Genomic DNA, 15,129 nt, shown 5'->3' with positions numbered 1-15,129 from the left:
TCGCACTGGCCTATAGACGCAACTCCCGAAAAGGTTATCCGAAGCATCATATTAGCTATACTGTATAGCAACTGCTGAATACCATGTCTACTGCGCGTTCGATATTTCTAAATTATTGTTCTTGTACAGACAAGCGTCAGATATATAATGCTACTCATCTTGGTGCCGACAAAACGCCAACCGTCTTGCCGGCTCGAGTCCGCCGACACGGCCAACTAGAGACCAACAGCTTCGTCACCAGCTAGCTAGTATAGATTCCCGTCACACGGTCAGATTCCTCACTCATCAGCTGAAAGCACCCTTGGTGCGGTATATTCGTACATGCGGCCTCCCACTTGCTTGATGTAATAATATGCAATTCCCACATGCCAACCCCACCCTCTCGTGTCTCACCTCTTGGGGAAGCATTCCTCGACGGATTCCGGGCTTCCCATAGCAGCCAACGGCCTCCACTGGCCCTCATTCATCGTCTTCTGAGTCTCTCTCCCAGCTATTCTCACCCTCGTCTTCTTCATCCTCTGAAACCACCCTTCTTCTTCTGCACCTAGTCGACCTTCTCTGTGCGGGTGGGCCTTTCTTCACCGCGGCTCGGGTTCTCTTTCCCCTTTTTGAGGACTGTGGAGGCTCCTCCGGCTCCTCTGGTGGCTCCGACACATCTTGCACAGGCTCCTCCTGGCGCTGGTCTTCCATGACCAAGCCGTCATCCTCCGCCCCACCATCCTCTCCAGCAGTCGTTGGGAAGAAGCTCGAGGTGTGGTGAGCCGGAGCGTCCTCTTCGCCCTCGTCCTCCTCGTATCCCTCCGGAAGGAACCCTCCGCCCATGTGCTCGTCCTCGTCGGGCGGCCTCAACAAAGCGTTCCCCGGGACGCCACCCCTGCTGTGCCCAAAGACCGGAACTTTCTCGTCGATCTCCCCATAGTCTTGGCGGATCCTCTCGACGATGCGCATGCCCATGAGGAACTTTCTCCACTTGCCCAGCGCTGCCTTTCTACGCTTCTCGTCTTCTTTCCGGATGCGCTCTGCCTCGTCCTTCTGCAGCTCCTCCATCACCTTGTCGTGATGCTCCTCTGCAATCACGACCCCCTGGATCACAGGGACCGCCATGCGGTGCCCAAACTCAAAGTCGACAACCGCCTCTGCATAGTCGATTTGCAGTCGCTTGCAGACCTTCACCGCGCCGCGAAAGGGGACGTGCGCAGCCCCTTCGGGGCACATGTGCTCCGCAAACAAGTCGATATTCCTACTAATGCGTTAGCCCCGATAGCCATTAACCTGCAGGTCTTGAGACGTACCCATATTCGTTCTTGGGAATGATGCCGTCTTTGATGGGCGGAGGGATGATCCAGTCGGTCTGGTCGAAACTGTAGAGTCCTTGCAGCACTTTCTCACCAGTCGCCGCCTCGGCCTCCATGATCTCTCTTCGTCGGTTCAAGGTGGCGGCTCGATAGGGGACACGTTTCAACGGCTGTTCGCCATCCAGGGGTGCTCTTCCCTGTTTGTGCCAAGTCTCGGCACTCTTGACGTTGAGTACGTCGGCTCGCAGATACACGTCCTCTTCTTCCACTTTGCCTCCCTTCCCCTTGTTCTTGAATTTCTTGACTGGGTTGGCCCCTGGCTTCAGAGCTTCTTCCCGCTTCAAGTGCCTCTCCAGGACAAACTCTTTAGACTGCTTGTAGTATTGTAGAGTTTCTGCTCCTTCCTTTATCTGCTTCTTCTCCGGCTCGGCCGGTTTAAGATCAGTAGAGTCTTCCAGGTGATCAACTTCTGTAACTGGTGTCTTCTGGCTTCCTCGTCGGTACCCGGACATGGCCCTTTTGAACCAATCGAATAGCTCGTATCGTTTGACCTTGCCGTGCCGATTATACACGGGTACCTTCGCGACAGGCATGCGTGAACCCTTTGTTCGGCCGGGAACAATTTGACGCTTAAGATATCTCACAGTGACATCTTTGGCAGTGCCATCCGGCGAGTACCCCACAATGTAGGCCATCACCTGCCGGGCCTTGTCTGCCTTGGAACCACGCGGCTCCAGCGATTCAATCAGCTCCCTGTTTGTAGCAACGATGCCCTTGACGATGGGGTCGACGGGCAGGTATTTCTGAGTGACTGGCGATAATACTTCGGTCCAATAGTGCGGGTACTCCAGATCAGAGTCGAACTTTTTGCCGGGCAGTCGAGGCCTCTTGGGGACAACTTCAAGCTCGACGATTGACTCGTCATCTGTGTCCTTGTATTCCAGATCCAGTTCATCAGAGTCATCCACAATTATAGGGTCCGACCGGTTAGCCTTGCGCGTTGAGGATGGCGAACTAAGCATCACGGAGCTTATCCCCTGCTTCGATTGTGGCTTTGGTTTCGAATGAACATCTCCGTCTTTTTTAGTCGGTGATGCCTTAGGCTTGGCCAAAGTCTTTTCCAGTTCTTTCTTGGTTTCTGGCTCCGCATCCTCCAGTTTGTTCCATCCAAATCCTAAGGTCTGCAGGCTGACCACCATTCGAGCTTCCATACCAAGCCCTCGGAGCAGCGCTATAAACAGCTGAGACCCAACGTCACGGCTACCACGGCAATTCCGAGCGCATTTTCTCAAGTCCTCGAGACGCGTTAACTTCTCACCAAAGAGTTCGGGGTCATGCTCATGGCTCTCATGTGCTTTCGTTAATCGGTCAAGGCGCTCAAGCGGCATATAGCCCCGCTTTCGAAGACCAGGCGCTGTAATCTTGAAACGTTGTTTCCACCACGAGGAGAGCGATTGCATGAGGCGGAAGAGAGGGTCGCCATGGCTCATGTCCACAGCGCCGCTCTCCAGCTTGTCTGCTGCAGAGCCCCAATCCCGGGATTTTTCCTTGGTAGAGGCTTTGCCCTTCCCTGTCGCCTTGGCCTTGGCCTTTCCCTTGCCTTTTGGCATCGGTTCTGGTGGAAGATCCTTGACTAACCCGCTGCTTCGCTTCCACCTGTCGACCTCTTCCCATAATCTCGGAGGTAGATGAGATATCATGGTCGCCTGGACCTCCATATCACAAAGCCAGGAGTTGCGCACAGCATTGTGCCAGAGAAGCAACAGAACGTGCAACTTGTGTGTTGCGTTGCGCACCTGCTTTTCACGCTTTGTTGCGCCCTTCTTATCGCCATACTCATTCGTAAGCGATATTCGGGTGTCCCGGTTCAGAGTGAGTTCCAAATCGCCAGAGGTGACGGGGGCGTCGAGGACAGGCACATGTGGGGCGGCCACATCCTCGAACTCCATATCGTCGTCATCATCATCATCATTATCATCATCACCATCAGCGGATTCCCCAGCTTTTTGGCGCTTCGGAGGAGGAACATCCTCAAAATCTTCATCTGAAAGTGAGCTCAATGAGCTCGAGTCCTCATCTGCGCCCAAGCCGTGCAACAGCGACGACGACTGTGGCGTTGCCGTTGCATCGAGATCGTCGTACAGCGTCGCCTTGCGCCGGTTCGACGCAGATCCGGGAGTCTGTTGTTTTGCACCGTCCTTCTTGGCGGCCTCATCTTTGGTCGGCGACTCGCGCAGCCGCTTGCGCGGAACGAGAGGCGGCATTGTGCTCGAAAAATGAGTCACCGCGCATTGTTGTGGATGGTCTCAAGTGTCTGGTGAGCGTGCTAAAATGAGACCGCCTCGAGACTTCAATCCCGTCATTGATACGCGCGACCACCACGAAAGCACGTGACACAATCAAATACCTGATACGTACACGAACGCATTCTTTAAAACTTCTAGCGCAAGAGGCAAACGATTATTCATAGCTTATTTCATTGTCATATACGGATAGTTTTCATGGAGCCGCAATCGCAGGCTTCTTAACCCTCCCCTTCTCAAGGTATCCAAACAACGTTCCATGCTTTGGTATCTCCCTACCCCCATCAACGCTCAACGCCTATAATGCTTGGTGATATCGATATATACATGTACCCGGCGGACATGCTCTTATGGGGTTATCAGGTCCGGAGGTGGCCCGACGCCTCTGAGTAGGACGACGGTGTTTCCGCTCTGTAACGCCGTACCAACCTTCTCGTTATACTCCAACAGACGACCTCCCTCAACGTGGAATACTCGCAGCTTGTCTCTCTCATCGGCGCTCTGGTTGTTGACATTTTGCACCTGGAGGCCCTTGGCTGCTGCATCCAAAACCCGGCCGACCACCCAGTCCCGGGAGAAGAAGAACTCGCCCTTGGGAAACTTGGCCTTTGCCGTCTCTGCCTCCGCCTCGACGTAAAGATAGACCCGCTTCTCCATGGGTACCTTTGCATCCCCCTTGGCCGTCTTTTTGAGATTATTGACGGCAATAATTCTCGCAGTCGCGGTACTGGGCTTAGGCTTTGGTAATACCCTGCCGGCCTGTTCCTTCTTGCTTGTCCCCCATGCTCTCAGGCGGTCGAGAGCCGACTTGGTCTTCTGGCTGACAATATCCTGTGCTGGCCTGCCACCGATCGGAATGAGATTCTTGCAGTCGTGGTCCTCCTTTAAGCGGTGCTTCAAGCAGTAGTCGCGGTTACACGTCGGACAGTGTACCCCGGGGACGAGAGATGTTCCAACTACCGTCTTGCAGGTCGACGATGCGCATGGCTTCTCCGAGACCTTGTCCCTCAGCGTCCTGCCCGCACCGATGGACGGCTGGGCCAGCTGCGCAAGCCGCCTCCGCTCCGCCCACGCCCCAGCATCCGCGCATTTGTGTGATGATTCGGTGCGGTGGTCGAGGCAGAATGTCTTCTTGCAGGACTGGCATAGGAACGGTAGGAAGTCGAGCTGATTGCAGTACTCGTACTCGCAGTGCTTCCCCACCAGGGAAGCGTCGTATCTGTCGTGCATCTCGACGTAGCTCGCCTCGTCAGCGTTTGGGTTCGATGAGGACGCCATCTTGAACGGCGGAGGGAGTCGGAACGGTTTTATCAGCGTAATCGCGCCACAGCGCAGGCTACGGTGCTGCGTAATCGAAGCGAAGCGTGGCCGCGACGTCGCGTTGATGACTGACAGCGTCGGCGAAGCGTCTGGAAGCCTCTGGGTGGCGTACTAGGCGAGAGCTCAAACGGGCGGCGCGACACCAAAAAAAAAAGCCCACCTGCGCAATGACGACCTCCAGAGATAGTCTTGGTAGGTGCGGGGAGCCGTATTTACAAGCAAATACAATCCTTATCCTTCATATGGGAACTATATTTTTGCAAGCATCCAAGTGCATTAGGCTCCATGACCGCGCGGCAGAGACCTTGGCATTGGCCATGTTCGGATGAGGGGAACTCACCACGAGTGAAGCTACCCGGGTGGTAACGATCTCGATTCCAACTACCTTCCTATTGCTTGCTTTCATCTTTTCACAATAAGTAATATACATGCCATCATACTACTAATAGTCGGGTAGTCACTCATGATCAAGTATAAGCTCAAGATATCTTGTTCCCATCATGCATGTCTCTCTAGTCTAGAAGTCTAGAGAAGAAATGATCTTGTATCAACTAGAGTGGATAAACGAGTCCGCACGCCAAACGCCAACGAATCTACAAATAGTGCACATATACACGTCCCGACTCACAGTTCCTTCTCTTTGGGTTTCTTGTTTAGTAATTCCTCCCGTCCAGTGGTGGGGGAAGTTCCAACGTATGCTTTCCCACCATACGCCTCGAAGCCCTTATGGAACATCCACTCTACGGCATTTTCCACTGGCTCATCAAATAGAGCTGGGAGGAATGGGACCACGGCCAGGCCTAGCCCGATGGGTCCCCATGTGCGCAGGGTCTTGTTCTTGACATCTTTCATGGCGCGTCCGGAGTACCGCACGACACTGTGGATGGTGAAAGCGGGCAGCCCCATGCTTGCCAAACTCTGGAAGATACCTCGCTGCACCATCACCGTGCGCCAGTCCTCCAGGGGAGAAACGACGCCCGGCTCCTTCAGCTCTGTCGCAACGCTTGGTAGCCCTGTGACCTTTTCCTGCTGAGGCGTGAGCTCCAGCTGGGGGTTGAGTATTCGCTTGTTGTGCCAGTATGCCCGATAACCTTCGTGCGAGACGTCTCCCAAAATGTACAGCCACGAGATTCCGTACGCAGCCCTGACAATGTTCGGATGGGCAACTGGTCGAAAAGATTCCCCTATATCGGAGGTGTAGGCAACATAACGGTGGGCGGACAGCATAATTGTCCGGATCCTGGTGGCATAGGCAGCATATCGAAAGTTGGTATCGGTAGAATCGGGGCCACTAGGTCGCGGTCAGCATAGGTACTGAGTTGTGGTAGCTAAAGAATGAACATACTATCCCTCAGATACATCTTCAAAAAAGCTGTCTTTGTCTGCCTTATCAACGATCTTTTGGAGTCCAGATGGCAGCTTTTTGGCCTTGGGGGGCGGCGGCAGCTTGTCGGAGTCCAATGGTTCTCTTCCCGAGGCTTCCGCTGATTCGGTTGAATGCTGCGGTTCAGGTTTGGACTCTTTCGAGTCGGATGATTTTCCCCACCAAGGCATTGTGTAATAATTCGCTGAGGAAATTGGAAGAAGTGCAAGGTCGGGGAAAAGAATGGATGCGACAAGATGCGCAAATGGTTTAGAGTTCAAACTCCGTGCGCCTCAGCGATAACCGACGAGCTTGGTTGCGAAAAAGGCCCGCGTATCTGGGTGTGACGTCGGAGCTTTGAGGGGCGACCCGCACCTCCTCCAGTCAGCCACCTCAACTCAACGGTGCGCAGCCAGCAAAGCGAGCAATGGGGGGCCAATAAGTCCGGAGTATTCCCGACAGTACCCGGAACGTGTCGGCCTTTATTTCCAGGCAACCCCGGTCGGAATTTGAGATCTCGGCAACAGTCGAACACTGTCAATCCTCCAACCAACCCATTGATTGCCCTCACACTCCCTACCAACTCCCTTCAACAACTCAACTCGGTCAAGATGGCTGGCGTCGCTTACTACACCATTGCTGGTCGCCAGGTTGGCGGTCACTACGTTGGTTCCCCCCGAGACCCGGACCTGTCGCAGCCTCATCGCTAACCTTCGCGAACAGCTTGCCATGGGCATCCTCGGTGGCCTGTTCGGCGGCATCTACGCTGCCACCTCTGGCCCCAAGAAGGCTGCTACTGCCAACAATACCCCTCCGATCAATGCCTCCAGCTCCGACGAGGCCGACTTCATCAAGTGCGCGAATTCGGTTCCCCCGGTACGATGGCCTATACTGACCCCCACATAGGAAGTTCCTCGAGGAGCAGGATGCTTCTGAGAAGAAGCACTAAATGGGCCTGGTGGAAGACGGGTATGGGCGGAGTGTACAACGCATTGTACATATAGCAAGCATTGGAGCATCAGCTTCCTCATGAATCGAGCATTCTCCTGAACCGACGAACAATACCTCAGACCTTCCGCCCTTGACACCGACGCCACAACCCTCATCGAGTCTCTATCCTGTGTTCGAAACTTCTGGATATCTACGACGGGCCTTGGAATTGGAAGCTGTGCTGCCTGCTGTGTGTTCGGCTGTTAGACGCAAATCTCTGCATGGGCATAATGAGGTTGTGCCCAACGTGACTGTGTGGAATCTAGCTCAATTGCACGACGCTTTCAGCACTTAATTCACTGACCAGCGCGCGAATTTATAGCAACGCAGCTGAAATCTAAGCGCATGCCTGCGTCTCCGTCGCTGTCTCCTAGTACCGAAGCGTATTGCCCCATGAATGACCGCATCGTATTGGGAAAATCAAGACTATTTAGTAGAGTAACTTGTCAGGACCCTCGGAATTAGCATAGTGAAAACCTGTAGACCCTACCGTCAGGCACGACACATAGATTCATCAAAATTCATGATCATAGTTATAGTAATGTTCATAAACACACAGAGGCATTGGTATTGACAATGGAGAAGACGGGATCAGCTAGGAGGGTCACGTGATTGCGGCTCTTCCAACTGGGGCAGGGACCCCCGCCACCCGCATTTTTTCCAGTGAGGATCTCCTCTCCCTTTAATCGAAACCCCATCCCCAAGGCTTCGGATACAACGATTGCACGTCTCGCGCCGCACCACCTAGCACCTTAAAGGAGACGGGTTACACTACGGGGGCATGGCCGATTCCACTACCGACCCGGCCCTTGTGGCCGCCGAACCCACCGACATTCCATCCGTACCAGCTCCGGCATCAGTCTCGTCCAAGGAGCGCAACTCCCTAACACTCGATCAACGACGCGCTCTTCGCCGGTGGGCCAACCGCCAGACGGTTCGCCCTTCCCACAAAGCATGCATCGAGTGGTTCTACTCCCAATACGGCCAGCAGATTAGCCAGTCGACCGTCTCCCATTCGCTGTCGCCAAAATACTCGCGACTAGACGACGACAACCCACAGCTCTCAGGGTCGCGACTGCGCTTTGGCAACTGGCCTGATGTGGAGAAGCTTGTTTTGCGATGGTACCAGCAAGTCCAGAACACGGGCAGACAACCAACAAACGAGGAGCTCGGCCAGAAGGCTAAGTCCATCTTCAATCAACTACCGCGATACAAGGAGGAAACCCCGCCAGAGTTCTCCCCGGGCTGGATCCATCGCTTCAAGAAGCGCTATGGCCTGTTGGTCAGGCGACAGCGCCGACATGGCGATGGTGGAATAAACCCCGCCGAGGATATCAACTACTTGGCCGACTGCGTACCTCGCTTCATGGAAATCGCCCCAGACACGAGCCCAGCCGCCATCAAGGAGCAAATCCTTCGCGTTGTCGGCGTGGAATCTAGCCTCAACATTTGTGCTCTTGTCCGCGATGAGATTATTCGCCGACTATCTACGCCGCATGATGGTGTCCCCTCTCTCCCTCCCCCCGACGCCCCTGCTACCCCACCTCCGCAACCAGAGCACACAATGTATGCCGATGACGACCCCGAAGTAGTCCTGCAGAACGCCCTGCGGCAACTTCAGCAGGAAGAGCAAGCCGCCGAAGAACAGGCAGCTGCTGTTCGAGAGGAACGGGAGCGTGCAGAGAGAGCTGGCCTGGCGCATCCAGGGATGATCACCAGTCCCAATGGACGTGCCTCGTCGGACCCCCGGTATGCAACACCCGGGCAGGAGATGGGTCACGATCTGACCCTCACACCTATCCATTCCGAAGGACCTATGGCACCTAATGAGAGGCCCATAAGATGCCCATTCTGTGTCAACCAGCGCATGCTGCGAACGATCAAGGAAGCCGTTGAACATATGTCGACACACGTGGTTGTCTAATGAGAAAATCCGGCTTTTTTTTTATGAAGTTATGATACGCGCGAAGGGGTACTGGTATGGATTTTGTAATTGGGAGTGGGAAGATTTTTCAGGAAGCGATCGGAATTTGCGAATACCCTAACAAGCAGGCATATATGTTAAAGCTTGTAATACAAACAATAATGTTTTCATTGAATGAACTTCCGTGACCATGTTGTCTGCTAAATAAGCCCACTAGCTTTCAAGGCCTTCATCACCTCATCTTGGTCTTGCTGGGCCTTTGATTTCGGTGGCTTGATATCTCCGGTATCAATGTAGTTCACCCAGAACTTCAAGCCCTCCAACCCTTCTTCTCGGCAAACCGCCCCATGTTCTTCGGCCATGAGCAGTTCCTCTTCTGCAACGCCGAGACTCCACCCGAATCGCTCAGCTGTCTCCTGCGCAGTGACACCGCGGCCAAACTCCCGCCAGTCCCAGGCCACCTCGCGATCGGGAGGAAACTCATGCAAATCCTGTAACCAGGCCAGGAGCGTCTTGATGGTTGCCTCGTCGGTACGGTCGAGGCCCTGGACTACCATGACGCCGCTCCGGAATGTCCTGAGACGGACTGGAAGCTTCAAGCTTTCCCACAGGCAGGCAGCTTTCTCGAAGTCCATCGGACTTACCAGCTCGACACCTCCTCGGGCGCGGTTGAACATGGCCCACAGGTCGACCAGCGTGATGATGCCACCCGCTTTCTTGAGGACACCGCGGGAATCATCCGTGAGGAACTCGGCGAGGTTCCTCGCTAGCTCAGAAAGATACAGTGACTGTGAGCTGCCGCCGCCGACGATATCTTTTGTAGTGATGAGTCCGAGCTGGTGGGCTGATTCTGCGAGCACCGCGTTCTCCTCAACCGACATGCCCTCCCCACCGGAGCTGTTCTGGCGGGCCAGTCTCTCCGCGAGGGCGACGACATCTTTAGCAGACGCCATCAATGCCTCGAGATCTTCGAAAGCGCTGCCGATTATAATCTCATTGTTCTTGCGCATATTAAGACCCAGCTGCTCCAAGCCTGCAATTCCAGCCGTCTTGTTTCTAGTGCTTGAGGTTCCCGGGGAGCTAGGCTCGGCGCCCTGGCTCATCATCCGGCTGCCCTTGGGAGCTGGGGGCGCGTTCTGAAGAAGCCATTTGCGCTGCGTCATGGCACCTTTGAGTCTCTCGTAGAATATCTTCTCCCCGCCCCCCCGAAACGAGAGCTTGATACTTTCAGTGACGTCGATCCCACCTTGGCCAGCTTTGCTTGGATTATCCACCACGGGGCCAGGAGATTGGGCTCGGATAGCTTCTGAAGGTTGACTCAGTTCTGGCACGGCGCCAGTTTGCGAGAGAAGAGGCGCGCCGCATATTTCGCAAGATAGGAGAGAGGGATGATTCGAGAAGGTGCAGCGAGGGCACTGGAAACTTGGGGCTGAGCCGCCCTTTTGTTCTGAATTAAGTTGAGGGCTCCAGGTTCGGTCTGAGAAGGCAGCGTCGCTGAAGTTGTCAGACAAAGGTCTTGAGTCTGTCCGTCTTGACCTGTCTGCTAGAGGAGAGTTGAAGGCTGGTGCGGGCGAAGCTGATGGGCGATTGTTAGCATTTATGATGGCAGCTTTCAGTACATGCGCCAAGGTCGGCTTGATTCCACAGGCGAGGCATGGTGGTAGCGGCGTATGGGCGTTCGCAGCCGCCGGGTCAAAGTTGGATGGGACGGGGTTAGAGAAACTGCAGATGGTGCAAACCCAAGTGGCCGTGGTGACAGAGGGTGGCTCAGGCGGCGGTCTGGGAGAGCCTTCTGGCCGCTGGGAGGCAGCTGAACCACTACGGCGCGGAGTGCCGGCGCTCGAAGAAACATGAGTCCTTCCTAAAGAGCGCTTCGGGGGCTTCGGGAAGATGGTTATCTTGGCCGAGGATTTCAAGAAGCCGGCGTAGAACTCGTACCGGTCCACGTCCTTCAAATCCAGAGCCACCGAATGGGAGCGCGGCTCAGCTTTATCAACATAGCATATGCGATGAGAAGTTAAGTAAACCTGGCCATTTTGCTGACTGGGGAGCTTGAATTTCCTGGCTGCGTATTAGCACTGCACGCTCGCTATGAACCTCCATCCCCTACCCCTCATAGAGCCCGACGTTGTCCTGGACAAAGAGTAGCACCTCATCTGGAAGATAGGAGGGCCTCAGGGCAGTTGTCAGGTCGATGTGTTTTAAAAACATCCGTCATGCCGGAACGAGAGGATGGGGCGTTGTCGGGCGGATAGGGTGCGAGACTTCTAGGGAGGGACTCGAGATGGCAACTTGAAGTGGGGGTACTCGCGGCTCCTCCTGGAGATACGTTCAAGTGCGATGGACCCAGATTGCTTCCTTATGAAAGTCTATAAAGAAGGCCCTATTCCCGTAATTTGTTTTGCGATAGGGGTTTCAGAATGGGAAAATGTCCAAAAATTTCGTCGCTCTGCCTCGTGGCAATCAGAGAGCAGAGATGAGATACCGTTGTCTGTCGTCACGTCACTACCCGTTGCGAGATGATAGGTTTGGCTGCGACGTGGCGTTCATCCAAATCCGGAATAGTGCCCTTGCTGCCTTTGCTCAACCTGGGCATTCTCCTCAGTCAGGTGACTACCCTAGAGACGTGGATGCTTGGCTACGACTAGACGACTAGGTACTAGGTATCCGTATAGTACAAAGCACTCGCGCTTATTGGAAAAAAAAAATACAATAAACTTTGATTTCTTTGTTATTAAATCCTTTGTGATTTTTAATTATATTGCTCCGCTGGCAGAAGCTAACAGTCTTTATTGCAAGGACACCATGATCCTTTCCATCCCAAACCCTCCAGGCTTAACGGTACTGTTTACATTCAAATAGAGTCTTCCATAATATCATCATTTCAACTCCTTTTGTTACATTAGATGGATACTCTGATAAGTGGCTCCATATTGTGCATATTCCTAATATATCCCTGCACATCTCCACAAACGAGCAGGGGCCGGGTTATCGGATGTTTAGGTACATATAGATATACTCCGTACTACTAGTAATATTCTAATAATATTGGGATCTCGTAACTTGCCCCCTACTAGTACTAACAACAAAAATACATGTAACAATGCTTCATGAATGCCCCTGAATAGCTCGGGGAAGGTATAGCTCTTCAAGGTAGTGCTCTTCTTCCTTGCTTAACTCTTTACCTCTAGCGGCGAGAGCCTCTTCCATCCGCTCAACAGAGCTAAAGCCAATGATTGGGGCTACAACTCGTCGATTCAACCAAGCTAGACTGACATGGCTCATGGGCCAGTCTCGCTCCTTCGCAACCTCCTCGACCCTCGAAACAATCTCGCCGGTACTGCGCTCGTCGCCCTCGTAGAGAGAGCCATTGGAACTGTAAGAGGCTCTGAGAGACTGAGTCGTATCCCTCGGACTACGCGCGAGTCTACCAGAAGCCAATGGCCCCCACTTGAGATAGCAAAAAATGTCAGTCTGATCAATTGTCATCTGCTTTTCAAGGCCTGTGAGGTGGAGACACTGGAGGGAATGGATGCCTACCGGGATGAGACCAACACCGGTCATGTTGCAGTATTTGATCATCTCTCTCTCCTCCTCACGATAGACTAGGTTATAGTGATTCTGCATTGAGATAAACTTTGTAAGGCCGTGCTTATCCGCTATGTGCTGGAGCATGGCAAACTGATGAGTCCACATGGAGCTTGCGCCAATGTAGCGGACCATGCCGGCTTTTACTAGGTCGTGCAATGCGGTCATAGTCTCTTCCGGGGGGACGGTAGGATCGAACCGATGGATCTGGTAGACGTCGATATAGCTGGTGTTAAGACGGTCGAGTGACGCTTCGACGGCGTTGAAGATGGCCTGCCGTGAGAGGCCTGGGGGGGAGAGGGGGGGGGATGGTCAGCTCACCGGCGCAAAATACGAATACTCAAGTGTGCGTGTTCTCAGCTTCAACTCACCCCATTGATTCACATAGTCTTTGCTTCGATCTGCCATGCCATGGTGCATGGTTACTCCCGAGCCAGGATCATACTCTTCCGGGTCACATACGACGCGGTAACATTTGGTCATTAGCACCACCTTGCTTCGAGGAATCTTGTACAGGGCGAGTGCCTTGCCAATGATCTTCTCTGACAAGCCATTGGAGTACACGTTAGCTGTGTCCCACTTGGAGGAAGTTAGTAGTGGTGCTTCTGACGGTTCTAGGGGCCACGTGCAGTGTTAACACCTCGATCATAAGCAGCTTTCAGGAGATGCAGTGACTGGGCCCATGTCAGTCAACCGATAGAGGATACAGTGAAGACGGCTGTATTTAGGGGCTCGGCGGTGGGTGTTGGCCAACCTGTTCTTCCTCGAGAACCCATGGGAACCAGTTGGGACTGCCGATGTGCAGCCCTCCGAGGATGGGATTGGAGACTCTCAGCCCCGAGTTGCCTAGGTTCCGGTATGTTGCTCTTGTCCGTGAGATGGATGCCTGCATAGACGCCGGAACCTGGACAAGCTTGTTGAGAGATGGTTTTGCCATTGATGGAAACTTTGCAATTCAAACTTGGTTGGACGGAAAAATTACTTTGAAAGGAGGTGAAAACACAAAGATTGGGCTCTTCCGGAGTCTGGATGTCTGCATAAGACCAACCGATTCATGGCAACATGACACTGTTCGATGCACATGCGTTATGGGCCCGAAAAGGAGCCTACCGGCTGGGTACCATTGAGGTATGAGGTCATGAGCATTTCCGGCGAGACAAGATCTACCGCCTTGTCGCCCGAGTTCTTCCTGAATACGGGCTCCCGCATGGACAAGAACGAAACAGCAACAGACAACTAAGCCTTATTCGAAAGAGAACCCACCTACCTACATTCGGTTGCCTGCCGCTTGGTATCCCATGACTCTTCTCTTTAGCGAGCCTCTGAAGGTTAACCTGCGTCTCACCTTCTTCTCACATGGCAGTCACCTTAGACACGTACCTAGCCATTTCTCCACAACAGCCTTATCATATTGCATCTACTGCAACGTTGATATGAGTAGCCATTCCAAGTTATTTCACCACGATGCTCTGGTGCTAGGCAGTCGCCGTTATCCACCAGATAACTTTTATTACAAATTGACCCGAAATGCTAAGACTAGTCTCCGTGCTGTAATTACACTAGTGTAATCGGACGACCATAACCTCGACCTGAAAGGCTCGTCAGGTACGGATAACGCCATGGAAGGCGGCAGGGAATCGGCGACCCTCTGCATGAGCTCAGCTGGCTGCTTGTGTCTCGGTTTTGTCTGCAGTATGCGTGTTGCTATGCTCAGACCTTCATGCGCATGAAGTCTCACTCCAGCCTAGACCGTGCGTCGACCGATACCAGATGTGTCGCGTCCCACGATTTCTTCAGCGCCAGGCGAAGCCCGTGATGAGACAAGGCGCCAAGAGGAGTCGCGCCACGCCCCACGCAGGTTCGGGATGCTCAAAGCTGCCTCCTGCGCATTGCGTGCTCCCGCAAAAGTTCCGTTCAATTGTTTGTGTTGGTATAGAGTAGATGCCTGACGAAGGTACGCTTCCCCGGCTGACAGCATTGAGCTGTGAGCTGCTTAAAACTTCCTTGCGTCACTCCTCAGGGTCACAACGGTAGATCTGCGGAGGCAGAGCGATATGTATACTCTGGGCGGAGAAATAATATCCGTACCTGAACTAGCAATACGCACCACTGGCCCACTAGTAAGTAGTGCCGATCTATGTGGACGATGCTACGCGCGACATTGACACATCGACCAGGGTGTCGGTTGTCAGGACTTATTACCCTCCTCGTGATGTGAATGGATAGGCTGACATGTGGATGCAGTCTGCAGATCCCACTTCAATCATACGACACTAGAGTACATGTGAAACAGAGAAACAGCCCGATAGGGTATATTGGGAATGCAGTCTGTGGATGTACCAGGTT

General features: G+C 53.5%; 5 protein-coding genes across 5 annotated transcripts; 1 reads left to right on the top strand and 4 right to left on the bottom strand.

Annotated features, from left to right (window-relative positions):
* Positions 1 to 459: 459 nt before the first annotated feature.
* Positions 460 to 3,559, bottom strand: ACO1O0_003117 (Rad4 transglutaminase-like domain-containing protein; the record flags this gene model as incomplete). The annotated part of the gene is made up of 2 exons (XM_083192576.1): positions 460 to 1,240; positions 1,293 to 3,559. 2 exons carry the CDS (start codon positions 3,557 to 3,559, stop codon positions 460 to 462), a joined length of 3,048 nt encoding a protein of 1,015 aa, XP_083051633.1.
* Positions 3,560 to 3,946: 387 nt separating this feature from the next.
* On the bottom strand, positions 3,947 to 4,876 carry ACO1O0_003116 (AN1-type zinc finger protein; the record flags this gene model as incomplete). Its single annotated transcript, XM_083192575.1, has 1 exon — positions 3,947 to 4,876. One exon carries the CDS (start codon positions 4,874 to 4,876, stop codon positions 3,947 to 3,949), a length of 930 nt encoding a protein of 309 aa, XP_083051632.1.
* A 666-nt stretch (positions 4,877 to 5,542) lies between these two features.
* Positions 5,543 to 6,472, bottom strand: ACO1O0_003115 (mitochondrial 18 KDa protein-domain-containing protein; the record flags this gene model as incomplete). Its single annotated transcript, XM_083192574.1, has 2 exons — positions 5,543 to 6,209; positions 6,264 to 6,472. 2 exons carry the CDS (start codon positions 6,470 to 6,472, stop codon positions 5,543 to 5,545), a joined length of 876 nt encoding a protein of 291 aa, XP_083051631.1.
* A 420-nt stretch (positions 6,473 to 6,892) lies between these two features.
* On the top strand, positions 6,893 to 7,230 carry ACO1O0_003114 (ATP19 family protein; the record flags this gene model as incomplete). The annotated part of the gene is made up of 3 exons (XM_083192573.1): positions 6,893 to 6,946; positions 7,005 to 7,135; positions 7,188 to 7,230. 3 exons carry the CDS (start codon positions 6,893 to 6,895, stop codon positions 7,228 to 7,230), a joined length of 228 nt encoding a protein of 75 aa, XP_083051630.1.
* Positions 7,231 to 9,395: 2,165 nt separating this feature from the next.
* On the bottom strand, positions 9,396 to 13,720 carry VPS36 (ESCRT-II subunit protein VPS36; the record flags this gene model as incomplete). The annotated part of the gene is made up of 6 exons (XM_083192572.1): positions 9,396 to 11,256; positions 11,306 to 11,351; positions 12,381 to 12,645; positions 12,736 to 13,070; positions 13,155 to 13,362; positions 13,538 to 13,720. The coding sequence occupies 6 exons, from the start codon at positions 13,718 to 13,720 to the stop codon at positions 9,396 to 9,398; spliced, it is 2,898 nt and encodes a 965-aa protein (XP_083051629.1).
* Positions 13,721 to 15,129: the final 1,409 nt, after the last annotated feature.

This window comes from Amphichorda felina, assembly GCF_050947745.1.
Source record: "Amphichorda felina strain 45539 chromosome Unknown scaffold_3, whole genome shotgun sequence".
Lineage (NCBI taxonomy): Eukaryota > Fungi > Ascomycota > Sordariomycetes > Hypocreales > Bionectriaceae > Amphichorda > Amphichorda felina.
This window is presented reverse-complemented; position numbering and strand designations above follow the sequence as displayed.